We start from the raw sequence: 17,219 nt of genomic DNA, 5'->3' as shown, positions 1-17,219 counted from the left end.
TAGAAGTTCAATATACTGGTCTAGTGGGCATAAATGTATTCTATTTGTCTGTCCTCTTTTATTAATTATACGTATAATTGTTATTTGTTATTGTAAAAACTAATTAGTGTGGCCTAAATTTACTGCGTCACAATAAATCTCAAATATTCTATGTATTTATTTACCTACTAAATAATACGTATAAAGTAATTATACGTACATACTTATCATCGATTATAAAAGAGAGATTAATTAAAGTGTTTTTTTATAAATATTTAATATGAAAATTAAACAAATATATATATATATTGTTTTTTTAATTTTCATATATATATAGTTGTTTAATTTTCATATTAAATATTTATAAAAAAAACACTTTATTTAATCTCTCTTTTATAATCGATGATGAGTATGTACGTATAATTACTTTATATATATATAAATATACTATATATATATATATGTGTGTGTAAAAACTATATGAATTAACTTACTTTAAGGAATTAAAAAAATATCGATGTGTGTGTATAAAATTATAATTTATACGTTAACATCATCATTTAAATAATAATTAACAATAAAACCCCATAAAAATCTATCAATTTAAGGAGTATAGTACGAAGTTTTTGCATTGTTAGTAGAAATAAAATTCTCTGTGTAATAATGATATTAATTTATCCCTAATGGGAAAGGCAAAGGCAACCAGTCTGTGTAATAAAGCTTTGTCATTTGTAGGCTGTACTCTGTAGTTGGTAGCTGTCGTTGTCACTATCGACTTGCTCAATCAGTAGTTTTGCATTTTTGTTTGTCATTCTTGTGAATAGAAAACTTGAAAGTTTATGAGGCGCTGACAAAAAAGTATAAAGCCTAAATCAAAAGTCTTCTTACACAATATAAAAGCTAAACCAATGTAAGTACATATTTTTACTTCCTTAATTAATAATTATAACTTAGTAACCTGAAAATACCGGCTTGCAGATGTTTCTAACGCGTTCAGAGTACGACCGCGGTGTTAATACCTTCAGCCCTGAAGGTAGGCTGTTCCAAGTTGAATATGCTATAGAAGCAATTAAGTTGGGTTCCACTGCTATCGGCATTTGCACTTCTGAGGGTGTTGTATTGGCGGTCGAAAAAAGAATCACATCACCTTTGATGGAGCCGACAACAATTGAAAAGATCGTTGAAGTAGACCGCCATATCGCATGTGCTGTTTCCGGGCTTATGGCTGATTCAAGGTAATACTAAAGTAGTACCTTACATGGCTTGTCATTTTCTTGCAATGTACATAACAGCTTTTTTTATTTGTTTGTTTTAGAACATTAATTGAACGAGCTCGTGTAGAATGCCAGAACCATTGGTTTGTATACAATGAAAGGATGAGCGTTGAATCATGTGCCCAGGCTGTGTCTAACCTGGCTATTCAATTTGGAGATAGTGATGATGATAGTGGGACTGCTATGTCTCGACCATTTGGTGTAGCTGTTATGTTTGCAGGTATTTAAAGCAAAATTCATTGCCAATAATATAATGTTCTTAATCTTCTAAAGAAAGAATTCCCTCAATCAGCTCACCAACACTTACATTTTTGTCATAGGCATTGATGAGAAAGGACCTCAACTATTCCATATGGATCCAAGTGGTACATTTGTGCAGTACGATGCTAAGGCAATTGGCTCAGGAAGTGAAGGAGCTCAGCAGAGTTTAAAGGTTCTTTCAAGTTTTGAAATTTATCAGTGGACTGCCATAACAATATAAGCAAGAATATAAAAATTAACATTGAAATCTGAAATTTTATTTTAAATTCAGTGTTTGTGTCTCAGTGTTTATAATAATAATACATTTTATTTACTTTATTTTGAGTAAGATAGCTATTAATATATAATCTTATGTTTTTAGGAGGTGTACCACAAGTCCATGACACTTAAGGAGGCAATTAAGTCTGCATTGACAATTCTAAAGCAAGTAATGGAAGAGAAATTGTCAGAGAGTAATGTGGAAGTTGTCACTATGACTCCAGGGTCAATGTTCCACATGTTCTCCAGGGAACAACTGGCTGAGGTTATTAAGGATATACCTTAAGTAGATTAGAAAAGTGCTTGAGTTTATTAATAAATGTTAAGAGAAAAATTGTGCAGAAATTAGACATACCATCAGCAGTACGTAAAGAAAATATAATAAACTAGATTGGCCTATTTATATTGCTAGATATTGCAGTAACAAATGTAAAAAAAATAAAGCAGTCAGTCGGTGATCTACTTGGCACTATTTTTCTTTAAAGCCTTCCTCTTTTTATTGATAACTGCCACACTTTATATCTGATTAAAATTATTACCAATAAACTCAACCACATAAGTATAGTAAATAATTTGTGTAAGAAAGTAATATTTTGAATTAATAATTTTTCAGTATTTTTACATTTTGGATCTTATATTGGTATCATAGAAAGGTAGATATTATTATAGCTTGTTTTTGCTGTATTTATTTTGTCTCACATATAGAAAAATGGTTGATTTAAAATATTATTTTGGGTGGTTTCAAAAACATGATTAAATGTGTTTTTAAATAAAGAAAATATATTTCATTTGTTGTGTATTTATTTATAATATATAGTGTATATATCTTTCTATTTACCTTACCCATTACCATAATACATAAATATTAGTACACCATACAGCTTCTATATGAATAAAAATTAGTTAATAAATTAACAAGTTCATTGTTGTTTGTATATAAATTTTCTAGAATATGTATTTCAACATAGTATCAGATTAATAACAATTTAGGTAGTATATAGCTTAAATAAAGTAGTTAAAAACTGGTAACTATATAGTTATTCCCTTAATTAACATTTCAACTTCGTTTTTGTTTCACTGATAATTAAATTTGTTCATAACAAATATAATTTCAACAATGTTTATATGTAATTTTCACTCTACCTCCAATACAATATTGAAATACGTAAAGCTTTATTTTAAATTTGAATCCAGGACAGAGGTTTAAATTTGGGTGCTCATCAATAACAGCCTCACAAAAATTCTCCTTTAATGTTGGTCAATAAATAAAAAAAATTATAGATGATTGCGGCAAATCCTGATCTCCAATGGAGTGAGTCAAGTTCTAGAAATACTTTGCAAGACTTCTCCCGCCTAAGACTTTCAGGGCAAACTGTTTAAACTTGCTTTCAACTGTACTTTAATTTTTAACTTGTCAATAAAGTTACATTTCCAAAGTTAATATTTATTTTTATATGTATATCTAATAATGCAATAATAAACAATATTAGTTAGTTAGTTATATTTAATTAAATTAGATTAATTTTGTCATAGTTCCTTTAAAACTTTGGACCTATGCCACACAATTTGTATCAAGTAATTTATCAAGCACTGTAATGGAATTAAAGTAAAGTATGAGTAAAACTAAAAATAGTTTTAAGGAAAAACAGGACATTTCTTTCCTATGTTGTAAAGCTAATAATTTTTCAGCTATAGCAAATTGCAAATAGACTCATAGTACAATATATAACAACTAAAACATTTAAAATGTTGTGTTAATTTTCTTTATATTAATGAAAGTAATGAAACCTTGAGCACAGTTTTAATAACAGTAACTTATATATTTAAAATATGCATAATACAAAAAAATATAAATTCAACTAAACATGAGAATACATAGACTTCCTTTCAACAACTAACCAGTGGAATATTGGAGCAAGATAATTATAAGTTTATTTTGGTCTTTGACCAACTAATATCATCAGCAACATGCAAATAGTTTTACGCTATTAAAATCCAATAATTTTATTTATTAGACATTCTTGGATTTGCCCCAAAGTTTTATAATTTAATCACTGTGATATATATTTCACCAATGTATGTATTTTTAATATAGGGTAATTGGTTAAGTTTATCTTTAAATAACTAAATACAGTTACCAATATTTAGCCAAATACGGCTCTAAGTCAATAGGATCCACATTAGGCCCAAACCGTTCAACTGGGACCCCATTCTTATCAACTATAAACTTAGAGAAATTCCATTTAATAAAATCTCCTAGTGAACCACCTTGAACCCTTTTCAAAAACTTCCACAAGGGATGAGCATTGTCACCATTCACTTCAATTTTTGCGAAGACATCAAATTCAACATTTCTCTTATTAATAAATTTAATTATATCTTGCTCTGAACCTGGCTCTTGACTGTTAAATTGATTGCAGGGAAATGCTAAAATTCTGAAATCCCTACTTTTTGAGTATTTGTCATATAATTCGTTTAATTGGTCATAATTTTTGTTGGTCAACCCGCATTGTGAGGCTACATTCACTATTAAGAGGACATACCCCTTATATTTTTCAAGTTTTATATTTCTTCCATATATGTCCCGGACGGTGAATTCATGAACTGAAGTGGCTTTTATTGGTTCAGGTTGAGGGGTTTGATTCACTGTTCTGAAAAAATAAAAAATGAGACTTAAAAAGTTTTTTATTCAAGGGAAAACTGGGGTTAGTAGGGGCACCTAAGATTAATCTATATACACATAAAAAGATAATAAAATTACAAGCATGTACAAATGACAATTAGACCGCTGGTATATAAAAAGTTGTATAAATTCTAATTATGTGTTGATAAAATAGTAAGGTTTGAAATGTTAGAAAAAAATTGTTTAACAAATGAACGGCCATCTCCTGAAATATCTGAGGCCACACCTGATAAGTGGTGATCAGTGCGGCTTTCGTCGCGATCGCTCGCTGGTGAGTTCGTTTACCTTACACATAATTGGGCAGAGGCGCTGGCGGTAATTTTAGACATAGATAAAGCCTTTGATTGGGTGGATGTGGAGCTCTATTTTCGAAGCTCACAGTCTATGGGCTCCCCGAGAAATGATGCAACTGGCTTTTCATTTTTTCAACTTTTCAGCTGTCCTACTGATCGGAACATTAAGTTTGTCACCGACGGAGCTTGTCCGACCTCAAACCCCGTGAACGCTGGGCTTCCACAGGTTGTGTTCTATCCCACCCTCTTCTTCATTAGAATTAAGAAGGCTAAATCAGCCTCTAAGTAGCTTGGTGTACTCAGCAACAAAAGACGGTACTTCACTCCAGGCCATCACTTGCATCTCTATAAAGCGCAAATTCAGTGCCACATGGAGTACAATTCACCTCTGGGCGGCAGCTCCCCAGTACCAGCTTCTTCCACTTGACCTTATTTATTTATTTATTAACACTTCGTTACATTACAATATAAAAAAAATTGTACATATTTAAATAAAAAGGAGGGCAACTGGCGGCCTTATCGCTTTCGAGCGATCTCTTCCAGGCAACCACTGTGAGTGAAGTAAAGAAAAATGTATTAAATTACATAAGATAGGCAAGAAGTGCAAAAATACATGTTAGACAAAACTAAATAGGAACAAAAAAACAACCTAAACTAAAAAGATGATACATTAAAAATAGAAAGTAAAAAGACACATAAATCACGATAATTTAAGATAAGTCTCACGTCAGTCAGTAGTTGGAAAGAAAGTTAGGGATACGATGTGGACAGGTAATGTTTGTACAGAAGAAATTTAAACGAAGATAGAGAAGGAGCTAAGCGAATAGGGACGGGAAGTGAATTCCATAGCCTAACTGCAGAGACCGTATCCAACGAGGCGCGATTAGATTCATCGACGACCAGTCACTTTCCATCTACTATCGCATTTACCTAGAGCTGAGATTCATCATCGGACATAGAGGCATAAAACGAAATACCACCCGTATCACCTCGACGTCCGTCGTTCCACAACTGAGCCGCGCACCATCACGATATGGAACCAGCTGCCCTCTTAAGTATTTCCGAACCAATTTGACTTACAGTCCTTCATGAGCAGAGCGTTTCAATTCTTAAAAGGCCTGCAACGCACTAGCGAGCCTTCTTGCAATGTGGGTGCGTGTTGAGTGGCCATAGGTGGCAGGCGGTATCACTAACATCAGATGAGCCTCCTGCAGCCCGTTTGCCCCGTGCTATAAAAATATAACCGGTTATATATATAAAAATACTTACTTTACACCCCAAAATTCCCTAAAAGTAATAATAGCTTGCAACACATCTTTGGCCAGGATTTTAGGCGACTCAAAGGCGGCGAAATGACCTCCTCCATCCACTATTGTTGTATGTAAGTAGTTCTTATATTTAAGCTTTAGAACTATATCGGGTTGAGTGAAAATTTCGTGCTTAAATTTTATACCCCAAGTAGGAGTGCTTGTTGGTATCCTGAAAATAATATTTCGTTAATTTGACAAATGTTGGTGTAATATAGGGTATATTTTAGTATATACAATACTTGCCAATATTTAGCAGACGATTGATATTAATTGGTTTTAATTATATTTACAATACGTCATAAGAAAAAGATAAAAAAAACAAAATGACAGCGTTTCGACGATTGTGATTGGTTAACAGTACCTCTAGTTTAGTCATAGTCAAGTGGAACGACCGTATTCACGCTTACCAATAACATTCAAACGCAACGCGCCATTACTTTCTCGTATTTTACATTCTCATCATATTCCATACTCAAAATACGACCGTAAATAAAACGCCACATATGCTATACACAATATTCATAGCTTTTTTTAAATTGGCTCTAGTTATAACTTTATGCCGGTTTCAAGTAAAAGGTAGGCAAGCTAGCCTGCGAGAAAAAATAAACAAAGATATCAAAAGGAAACAAAGGGATAAGCTAGTCCAAGCTACTTTTCATATTTACTAACCCATACTGCATTACAGAGTACATAAGTTTATTCACTTATATACTGTGATAAAACTTAAAGATAATATTGCGTTAAAATATCGAACTGAACTTTAAAAAGTTGTAGGTAAATAATATTATAGAGCTTCTAGTGAAGGTATACTTACATATCCATCCCATACGCTATTTGTTTCTTACTAAAGGCCTCCGCATACAGTCGTATCGACGTCGTAATGCAATTACTAGCCCAATACACCATTACATTATCCAGGAGATGTGTCAACATATAGTTGGACAAAAGGTTTCCATCACTCGCTTTCCTATTATTAGGGTCTGCCCATGTCGAGAATTTCTCTAGAATATAAGCTGCTAAACCTGCTGGGGAGTCTGTTAGGGCTATGCCTGGAATAAAAATTTTGGCGGATTAAAAAGCTATGAATGTCTACACTGACAAGCATGGTCAGTGTAGACATGGCTGTATGGTGTACCACTCGCAAAATGTTGGAACAGATAATTATTTGACGGTACTTGAGAGTCGAGATTTTTACAAGTTTTAATTAAATGTTTTTGACATATTGGATTCATAAATTCAAATGCACCTGGACTGGCATTTGAATCCCAGCTGTGTAATTGTGTGTATGTATGTAGTGTAGTGTATTTTCTATCTAATAAATTTTTGCTCACGTGTGCAGAGTAAAATAATATAATGTTGGGTTACTTGCATCATCTGAGAGAGACACTCATAAAAATCTTTAAAGAGAAGTTCTTTGTTCTAAAAATCTTGGTCTCACCTATTGTATCTGGTTTGGTTGCATGTAGGTGCATATAACCAGTTTCTTCTAATAAAAACGAAATCTGTTTAGAGAGTGGGTAGATCCGGTCTTGTATTTCCGGTTCCACTATTAAACTTGGAAAAATTGAACCTGAAAAAATATTAAAAACTATTATTGTCGGTGTAAGTATATTAGAAAATATTTTTTCATAATATAAAAAATTCAACACAATTAGTTACATGTCATGTTTTTTTCTAATATAAAGAAACTCTATAATAATTTTTTTTACAGTAAGTAACTTTATACTTTACATAATTTATTAACTATGCCAATGCAATCTTACCAAAAAGTGTATAAATAGTCCCCATAGGATGTCCGACAACTGGCATATTAGTGTGGAAACCCAAGACTTTATCAGGAAACAATGTTGCCATTATTGAACCAATTCCATGACCAAAATCACCACCCTGTATATAGTATTTTTCATGCCCAATGTGTTCCATCAAATTTCGCATAACTACAGCCATTTCTAATGGACCCATGCCTGGTCGAGCAGGAGCCTGTTGACAATAGTAAAAATAATCTTATATAACATATAATAATATTAAGATAAAAAACCATAATAACATAAAATATACTTATTACCAAGCAATGTCTACATATAATGAAACAAAAACAAAAAAAAATATTGTAGTCAATCCAGCAGTAGAGTTTTAAATTAAAAAAAAATGATTTGCATGACTAACAAAATTGATGGTCTAACTGTCAAAAGAAATCAAGCAACTCAAACAGAAAATATTGAACAATTGTACTTTTGTTCGTTGTTGTTTGTAACATTAAATAAACATACAATAACTTTAATTTCGGAATCACAATAACATGTCCGTTAAAAAAAATATCTCGCTATTCGTTGTGTCTTTTTGCATAGGGAGGCCTTGGGGAGGCCCAAGATCTCTCATTGGCAAATCTGCTCCAATATGGGCCCAAGATCAGGCGGATGTCATATCACCATTGTGTTTTAGGTGCCTATGTCTTCTGTTCCATCTATGTATACCACAGAGTACACTGGTGTCCTGAATTTATTAAGTTTGCATCTCAACATTTGACCTGGCCATATCCATTTTAAGTGGTGGTAAAGATCTCGTATCATCTTTGTAACTAAAACTTATTTTAAGCATACATCTTTCCTTATGCAAGGAAAAAAAGAAGTGTTAAGTCGTCTTCTTAATATATATTTGTTCTTTGTTACTTCTATCAGCAAGTAGTAGTCTCTTCTATAGGCAAGCAATTCTTTTGTTTATTTCTTTGGACATTAAGAGATATCACATTCTCAAGGCTGTTTCCATAGATGTCTATGTTCAACTTAGTTTTGTTTGTATTAATTTCCAAACTGGCTATTTTGCTTTTGTCCAATAAGGTTTTGATCTATGAGGGGCTTCTAGGGGTCTTCTTACAGGATAATGTCATCTTAAATCTTACATTATTTAGGAGACAACCATTGCTATTAAGACCATCCATCCAAAATATGATATATGATCAAAATATGATCCAGCACAGTGTTGACAACATTTGAAAGTATTATTCAATAACATAAAAGACTTGTCAGTTTATTATCCAAATTCTTTTTTAAATATATTCAAATTAACAACAAAAATATGTAAACTATAACTTTTTGAATCTATCACAGTTAAACAGAAAACTACTTAAATTTCTTTAGTTCATAATTATGAACAACTGGTAGAAAGCTACATATTCTAATTATTTAATTAATTACTTACCTGTGAAAATCCAAAACCAGGTAAGCTAGGTATGATTAGTTCAACTGCAAAATCATTTCCTGATTTATAAGCCAACTCTGGTATGAGTTCATAGAACTCTCTAAAGGAGCCGGGCCAGCCATGTAGAAGTAATAGAGGAACTATCTGTAGATAGAATAATAAAGAAACTTTCTATTAATAAAAAAAATAAGTTGAAGTTAATATAATTATAGTTTTATTATACTTTATTTTATATAATATTTTGTATAAAAAACATAGGATACTATAATTATATTAAAATAGTTGTGGTTAACTAAGAGAAAACATTACATACATTGATCAAAACTATATTATATTTCTTTAAATTTTTTGTATCATTCCCAAGATTTAGAAGTCTTTGTATTAAAAATAGCAAAAAATGTTTACAGAATTAATATTAAAAAAAACTTACATCAACATCAAACCCTACATTTGGCTTCACATGTACAAAATGTATATCAAGTCCCTGAATATTAGTAACATATTGATCATATTTGTTCAAGAAATTTTGCCTGTCTGCAAAATTGTATTTATTTTGCCAATAGTCAAGAACTCGGGTAAGAAAATTGGAATTAAAACCATATTTAAAACCTGTATCTTCAAGTGGTGGTTGGAATGGTCTTCTATGGAGCAGAAGGTTTCGTAACTCATTCACCATCTGTAAATTGTTAAATCATGTGTTAAGAAGGTTGTACATATTGTAATATTCCTTTAGTCTTACATACACTTAAAGAGAACTATAGGACCAATTCCATTTCAAAAATTTTTATACTATCTGCTATATGATATGACATATTTTTACAAAGGATTATTATGTTAAACAGTAGAAAGATTTGATCTTAAATGAGAAATAATTTGGTGTATCTAATTCACCAGCTTGCAGTTTTTTCTTTAAACATAATTATGCAAATTGCTACAGATTTAACCAAATCCCAAAGCTTTAAGTATAGAAATTATGATAAACTTTTTTACCAGAATATTTATACAAGAACTTGTTGAACACAAGATCTTTGTGATGACCATAGACATGGTAACATAAAAATTATCACTTACCACCTCAGAAAATTCGACAGAATAGCTCCTGATAGACTTATCAGGATTTGATTTCATAGGATATGGACCCCAATAGGCTTCTAGATTCACTTTAGGCATTTCAGGAGGAGTATTTATCAAGTTATACACATAGTAGGATACTCCGAGAGATAATAAAGATGTTATAAGCAGGGGAACAGCCTGAAATTATACACAGAAAAACTTCATTAAAAGTTTTGAGACTTGTGGTTTAGACTTATGAGTAATACTATTAGTTATTAATAGTTTTATCTTAATATATAAATTAATTTTAAGACTTATAAATCATTGTACATTTTCGAATGGTATTACTCTATCAACATAGGCTTTCTTAGATCTTAAATAATTGAATTTATTTTAAAATTGTATCTAGTGTTTTCAATAAACAAGGTAAAAACTACAGTCACGGGCAGCAAAAAGTTCCTCTTAGTATTTATATTCTATAATCCATAATATATAATAATAATAATTGAAAACTGTCCTAAATTCTATTAACATACCAAAGTTCTGTTTCGTTTTACCGGCACATTTTGCCGTTTGTTCCTTTCTGCCATTGTTTTAGAAATAAGACCTTTAAATGTGACACCTAAATAACATTAGATAAATTTTAACAAGTAAACACCTGTCGAAACTCGACAATCGATGGTTAAGCTTATATTATATTGTAATATTTAATTGATTGATAGAAATTGGAATTTGGATTGCCGCCTTTGTGTAACCAACTCTAAAAAAATATTTCCCATATATATAGATATGACAAATATCTAATAATTAATATACTAGTCTACGATTAAAACAATAAAATAAATAAATAAACATTCTAGCTAATAAAATGTTACGACTTTATCCTCTTATTTCTATAACCAAGACAAATAAATTCGATCCCTATAACCGCTCGAGGATACACGTGGACAATGAGACTTTAAAAAAAAAGGTAAAAAGTAAATTTTAAACACAACAAAAATTATCAGTTTAAAGGTACCCAATAATTTTGTCGGTGTGTATATGTGGTATTTACTATAAGATTAAATTTATATTATTTACTACGTGAAAGCTGCTAGAACAGTTATTAATACTTACTGCCTAAACTTTGGAAAAAGTCTTTGTATTGGCATCACTAGGAATTATACTAGGGCAATAACTCAGTGATGCTAGCTTGTAATTTTCCCCAAATTATGGAGGAATCGAGATACCTCGAGGGGTTTTAAAAGGTTCATTTAATTTAAGGGGATTTTAGGGAGGGGGGTTCGTTATAGAAGATAAAGTGTTTTTTTTTCTTAAAAACGGCGCGATTATATACAATTTCGGTTGAGCCTAGAACCAAAGCAATAAAATAAACCAAATAAAAGCTTGGCTATAACAAAAATATGAAAACTCATTTTAATCGACATTTGAGGTTAGTTGGTTCTAGGGAAAAGATTCTCAAGTCTAATTTCAATCTTAGCGCGAATTTTCATCTTCATTCTTAATGTTTCAAAAATATCTGAATTAACTAAAGATACAAATATACATAAATAGGACAGTATGGTATGGTCACAAAGCTATAGTTTGGTTGGAAGGCGAATAATTAAACTGTTCTAGCTATAGTTCAGGGGCTTAAGACTAAGTCACAAGAATCGGTCACCGTCATTCCCACATAAATGCCCCTAACATTTGGTTCCAGTTCCCAGTTCGGCTTCGGCCACCGTTAAATGCATGGAGTCTCTTGATAAATCATAAAAATAAGAGGAAGTTATTCTATCAGAATTGTCAATATGTATAACCAAAGACAATTATAATCTATCCATTAATAGCATCCATTACAAACAATTCAATTTAATTAATATTTTAATGGTTGTGTATTACATTAATGTTACGAATCTTCTACATCCGCTCTAGTTTTTAGCTGGAACTAATTCCATGTCGTCAGAAAACCTTGTGCATTCGAAACCTAAATTCTTAATATCACTACCATAAAGTTGAAATTCAGTAGCAACGCTTATAAATAATTTGTAACGAATTGTGAAATTCATGTGCTTCGTAATGGTTATTGTTCTTATCTCTCTTTACTGAATATTGAGATTTTTTAATTTACTTCAAAGTATGTTTTGTATGTTTTAAGAATCCCTCAAATAAATAAATTTTAATTCTTTTCTGTACAGGCTACTTTTTATTTTTTGTATTATGCACTTTTTTCCCAATAAAGCGACTACGCTGAATCGTAAGCACTCTGGAATCTTATGGTTTCAAAGAAATCTTTTTTCTAAATCTTATCATTCATAAGCTAATTACCTCCTAATAAGGTTGCGCCAAATGCTGTAAAAATCCGGTGGACTGACTCATTGTCACTAACTAATTATCGTCTTCATTCACGTTTGCAAGCTTCAAGAATGATCGATAAAGGGTTATGTCATAATAAAACATATCAATTCTGTGTAAAAAAGAAAAATACTTGCATCTGCTTTTCACTGGTATACAATTTTATTAATATCTATAATTTGTACATCAATCATAAACTTGGCTTGACTTATGAACTATACGTAGATTATAATTACCAAGGTGTCTAGTGTCGATATTATTTGGTAAATTGTTCGCTTTAGAAAGCAATTAAAAAAACTTGTTTATGTTTAAAGAGCTTTAATGATTTGAATCTATAATTCTTACAATATTGTCAATTGTTATCAAACAAACCCGACGTATATCTAGTGGTAATTTTTTTGTCACACATTTATTTCGCTTTAGAAATAACTCTGTCATCAACTCTTCGACCACAATTTTCATATTTAAAGAAACCGTTTTTTTATTAATTCTAGGAAAAACAAAAGCATTATTTTCATTATGATGGACATATTGAATATAAAACGGCTAGATATCAAAAAAAATTAAAATAATTTTATTTAAAAAATTAGGAACTAAAGCTACAATAGTTTACGTTTTGCTGAAGACACTCGTCATTTTGACTCATTTTAATGCCTAACTGATCAACCGCCTTTTTTGTATTGGGCTGACTTACGCGCCAACTTCAGAACACAACCGCCATTTTGTCAGTTGCGACCAAGTCGGAGCGAATGCATGTCAGTTCAATACAAAACGGCCACAATTCGGAAAAACACTCTATATTTAATTCTAAAAGTTTTTACCAAAATTTATAAATTTGCCTTAAAAAAAGACTGTCTTAGATATTAACCAGGTTGTGATTGAAATACTGTCTTAGATATAACTTTTATGATTTTAGCCATACAGGCTGTGATTTAATAATAATTAGTAAAACGTATTATAATTATACTAATTTAAGCCTAATTTCAAATCTTTTAATTTTCAACTTTTAGCAATTTAATTTTAGATTTGTGTTATAATTTTGTTACTATGAATATTTTAAGAATTTTATTAAAAGATAATTTTAGATTACCTTAAAATTGATATCGCGTTTTTTAATATAAAACGATGTCTAGTTTTGTGACAATCGTATGAATAGTTTGTATCTTTTTTAGATCTACTGCGAGTTTTTTTCAGTTATTTTCTTAGTAAAACATTAAATAAAGCAGGTTTCATTTTATTTTTTTTTAAATTTGATCCTTAATTACATACGGTATATAGTAGTGTATAAATTCATTAATTTTTATACTTAAACGCAACTCCGGCAGCCAAAATTACTTGGAGGGTTACCAATCATGATCAGTATCATCAAATTCAGGCGACGTATTTCTAATTCCAACCCCATTTATTGACTGAAAGTCAGCTAAAAACATTCCTCCCACATCATCATGGGTGCAACCACCATCATTAAGTAAAAAAACCCTGAAGATGATGATGAATTAACTACATCAGTGTCTCTTAGGGCACCGGTGCCACCACCAATGCTATCCAATCAAGAACAGAAATGTCAACCCTAGTCTATATCAAGGGTCAACCCCAAGGATGTCCATCCATGGCTGCTGGAATGTAAAATCTGGATACGCAAAATTACCCCGGTTTGTGGCCCATAACAATAACTGATGTATACCGAACTGAGATTGTATTAAAAGGTCCAATCCGGGTTAAAGTTGATTTATTTCACGTAAATGATAAAGGATTTTACTGCTTTCCTTGTCGAATATTCGGACTAGAATATACAAAGTTTAGATCATGTGAAAGATTGTGTTATTGTAAACACTTGGGTGATTACCTAAAGTCTCACGAATCAAGTCGACAGCACAAAGATTGTATATTGATATGGATTAATTTAGAGAATGGTTTAAAAAGCTGTTCCCCTATTGACTTCTTGGTCCCGTTACAAATTGAACTAGAAAGCCAACGTTGGAGAGATATTTTAGAACGATTGCTTGCAATTGTAATTTTTTTAGCATCTCACAATTTGGCTTCAGAAAGAGAAGTTAACATGTGACACAGATTCGAGTGTGACAAGCGGCACCTTTATAGATTTCGTAGAGTTATTAACCCGATTTGTTTCCATCCTGAGACTTCACCTAAAACAAGTAAAGGATAAGACGATCAATGACCACTACATCGGAAAAACTATTCTAAATGAGTTCATACCATTAATGGCAAGTCACGTCAAGACTCAAATTGTTGAAAAAATAATAAATATTACTCGATAATTCTTGATTGTACTCGCGACGATTCTCGTATTGAGCAACTTTCAATTATTATACGATTGTTTAATACAAAAAGAGATTGACTAATTATATAATCACAGAATTAGAACAGTTAGGTATATCATTGCATTCAACTGCAGAGGCCAGATATAAACTTTATAAACCTGAGATATAATCTTTATTAACTTTAGAAATAAAGCTTATTAAATTGAGATATAAACTTTATTAAATTGAGATATAAACTTTATTAAATTGAGATATAAACTTTATTAACTTGAGATATAAATTTTATCAACTTGATATATATACTTGAGGACAGTGAGATATAAACTTTATAAACCTGAGATATAGTCTTTATTAACTTGAGAAACAAAGCTTATTAAATTGATATATAAATTTTATTAACCTGAGATATAAACCTTATCAACATTCTTACAAAGATAAATGTTATAAGTAAAATGTGGCAAAGCGAAAGCATGCACTTAGATGTGGCTGTGGATACAACACCTAGACGTATTCACAAATTGGCTCGATAATTATCGAGAAAATGGTTTTCAGTCATCGCTTATAAGAGCTAGAGAAATAGCAGAGGAAAATGATATTGACAGACAATTCCAAGAAGTCAGAAGACAACGTAAAAAAAGGCATTTTGAATATGAAGGGGTAGATGAAGCTCAAGATTTGATTCGGAAGAAATTTTCAATGTCATTGACGACAATGTGAGCACAAGCTGCCACCCTAGGTTTGAGGCTCTTAAACATCATGAGAGCATATTTGGTTTCATGTACTTATAATTAAAAAAAATGGTAGTTAAGGAAAAAGGAAATTAGTGATAGAACTTTTAAAGCAATGCAGCGAGCATCACTTGCAAAAACCCATGACAGTAGGAGAATCATGCGATATTGATGGACATGAATTGTACAAAGAACTGAATATGTTTATCCGTGTGTAAGGAAACAATAACATTAACTCAGTGCTAAAATACATAATAGAAAAAAAACTGAAGTTTACCCCACTATCATAGTCCTGAGAATTATTGCTTGCACACCTGTTACAGTTGCGTCTGCTGAAAGGAGTTTTTCGAGGCTTTAAATTAGTAAAACATTTCTGAGGAATTCGATGACACCAGATCGGCTTTCAGCCCTTGCTATTATTTGAATCGAGAATGATGTATTCATTAGATTGTTGTGTCGTAATTAAACATTTTAGCCTTAGGAAAAGCCGCAAACACCAATTTTAAAACGTCATCATTAAATCGTTTTGTGTTTGTTAATTTTGTATTTTTCAATGTAAAATATTTTAAAACTCAAATTTCATTTATTTGTATAACTTAAGCATTTCTCCTCAAACATGACAATCTCTAAACCAATCAACCAGACCTACTTTCGCAACACATACCTACTTTTCACGAACGACAAAGGGCCTCGTAAAGACCTGCCGCCCGGAGCCGCCTCTGATCATACAAGTTATTGGTAAATTTGTCGAATCAAGGCTCCAATTTTTTTCTATCGTTCTTAACAACTTGTATGTAACCCAAGTACCTAATATTAAGGAAGCGCATGGCTGTTGCTGTTCTTTGCCATGTAACAATCTTATTAAGTACATCGCACGCGCGAATTCTTGGTGTACTCTCAGCTCGTTGTAGCCCACAGAACCAAGAATAATCATGATTGGGTAAAAAGCGTACATACGTACGGTATGTAAGGTACGGTATCCTAAGATAGATATGCCTTATAAATTCGTTGTGAACTTGCTCCAATATGACATTATACTCGGTTTCATAAGGAACCCAAATCGCAGAATTATGCCCCAAATGACACTGAGTAGTAATATTCGTATATATTCTGAGTATAATGTCTCAGTACAAAAATTTTGTTATGGGATCTTCGACAAATCTATCTTTTGTGTTTAAGAAACGTTAAGTCCAGCGTCAACACAACGAGATCATGTACTTACTTAACCCGTTTGAACAATTCCGATCCTATTGTGTAATTGTGTAGAATAGCCATAGACAGGCACGTTAGACCGAGCAACCGTCAAATACTTCCATGTTGTCGACAGTGTGACACAATAATTATTATAAATTACTCCAAATATTAGGTTTCAATCAATGTATAATATTGACAAAAGTGAGCTTAAAATACAAGTTTAGTTTTTAAGTATCTTAATTAAACAAAAATTAATAAATATATAAATTAAAACAGGCGTGTTGCAAATAGCCATTGTATTAAAAACATTAATTAGAGCAGTGTTCCCATATAAAAATATTATTCAATCATAATAAAATAAGAGACGGATAG

The 17,219-nt window shown here is 31.5% G+C and overlaps 2 protein-coding genes across 2 annotated transcripts; one reads left to right on the top strand and one right to left on the bottom strand.

The window, feature by feature from the left end:
- Positions 1 to 731: 731 nt before the first annotated feature.
- LOC123710803 (proteasome subunit alpha type-5) lies at positions 732 to 2,509 on the top strand. Its single transcript, XM_045663020.1, has 5 exons — positions 732 to 889; positions 958 to 1,214; positions 1,295 to 1,473; positions 1,574 to 1,686; positions 1,876 to 2,509. Exons 2-5 carry the CDS (start codon positions 958 to 960, stop codon positions 2,056 to 2,058), a joined length of 732 nt encoding a protein of 243 aa, XP_045518976.1. The 5' UTR covers positions 732 to 889; the 3' UTR covers positions 2,059 to 2,509.
- Positions 2,510 to 3,560: 1,051 nt separating this feature from the next.
- LOC123710800 (juvenile hormone epoxide hydrolase-like) lies at positions 3,561 to 11,128 on the bottom strand. Its single transcript, XM_045663014.1, has 9 exons — positions 10,846 to 11,128; positions 10,328 to 10,507; positions 9,687 to 9,932; positions 9,257 to 9,400; positions 7,822 to 8,038; positions 7,497 to 7,628; positions 6,873 to 7,107; positions 6,018 to 6,227; positions 3,561 to 4,423 (listed from the first exon to the last, which is right to left on the bottom strand). The coding sequence occupies exons 1-9, from the start codon at positions 10,897 to 10,899 to the stop codon at positions 3,907 to 3,909; spliced, it is 1,935 nt and encodes a 644-aa protein (XP_045518970.1). The 5' UTR covers positions 10,900 to 11,128; the 3' UTR covers positions 3,561 to 3,906.
- Between the last annotated feature and the right edge of the window lie 6,091 nt (positions 11,129 to 17,219).

This window comes from Pieris brassicae, chromosome 6 (assembly GCF_905147105.1).
Source record: "Pieris brassicae chromosome 6, ilPieBrab1.1, whole genome shotgun sequence".
NCBI lineage: Eukaryota > Metazoa > Arthropoda > Insecta > Lepidoptera > Pieridae > Pieris > Pieris brassicae.
The sequence above is the reverse complement of the archived record's forward strand: the minus strand, read 5'-3'. Positions and strand labels throughout refer to the sequence as shown.

Excerpts from the sequence above, each read along its gene's own strand:
- LOC123710803 (XM_045663020.1), top strand. The coding sequence starts at position 958 with ATGTTTCTAACGCGTTCAGAGTACGACCGCGGTGTTAATACCTTCAGC. Across the intron at positions 1,474-1,573 it reads TGTAGCTGTTATGTTTGCAG|GCATTGATGAGAAAGGACCT; the intron begins GTATTTAAAGCA and ends TTTTTGTCATAG. Across the intron at positions 1,687-1,875 it reads GAGCTCAGCAGAGTTTAAAG|GAGGTGTACCACAAGTCCAT; the intron begins GTTCTTTCAAGT and ends TTATGTTTTTAG.
- LOC123710800 (XM_045663014.1), bottom strand. The coding sequence starts at position 10,899 with ATGGCAGAAAGGAACAAACGGCAAAATGTGCCGGTAAAACGAAACAGA. Across the intron at positions 9,401-9,686 it reads ATGTAGGGTTTGATGTTGAT|ATAGTTCCTCTATTACTTCT; the intron begins GTAAGTTTTTTT and ends TTCTATCTACAG. Across the intron at positions 4,424-6,017 it reads AGGGAATTTTGGGGTGTAAA|AACAGTGAATCAAACCCCTC; the intron begins GTAAGTATTTTT and ends TTATTTTTTCAG.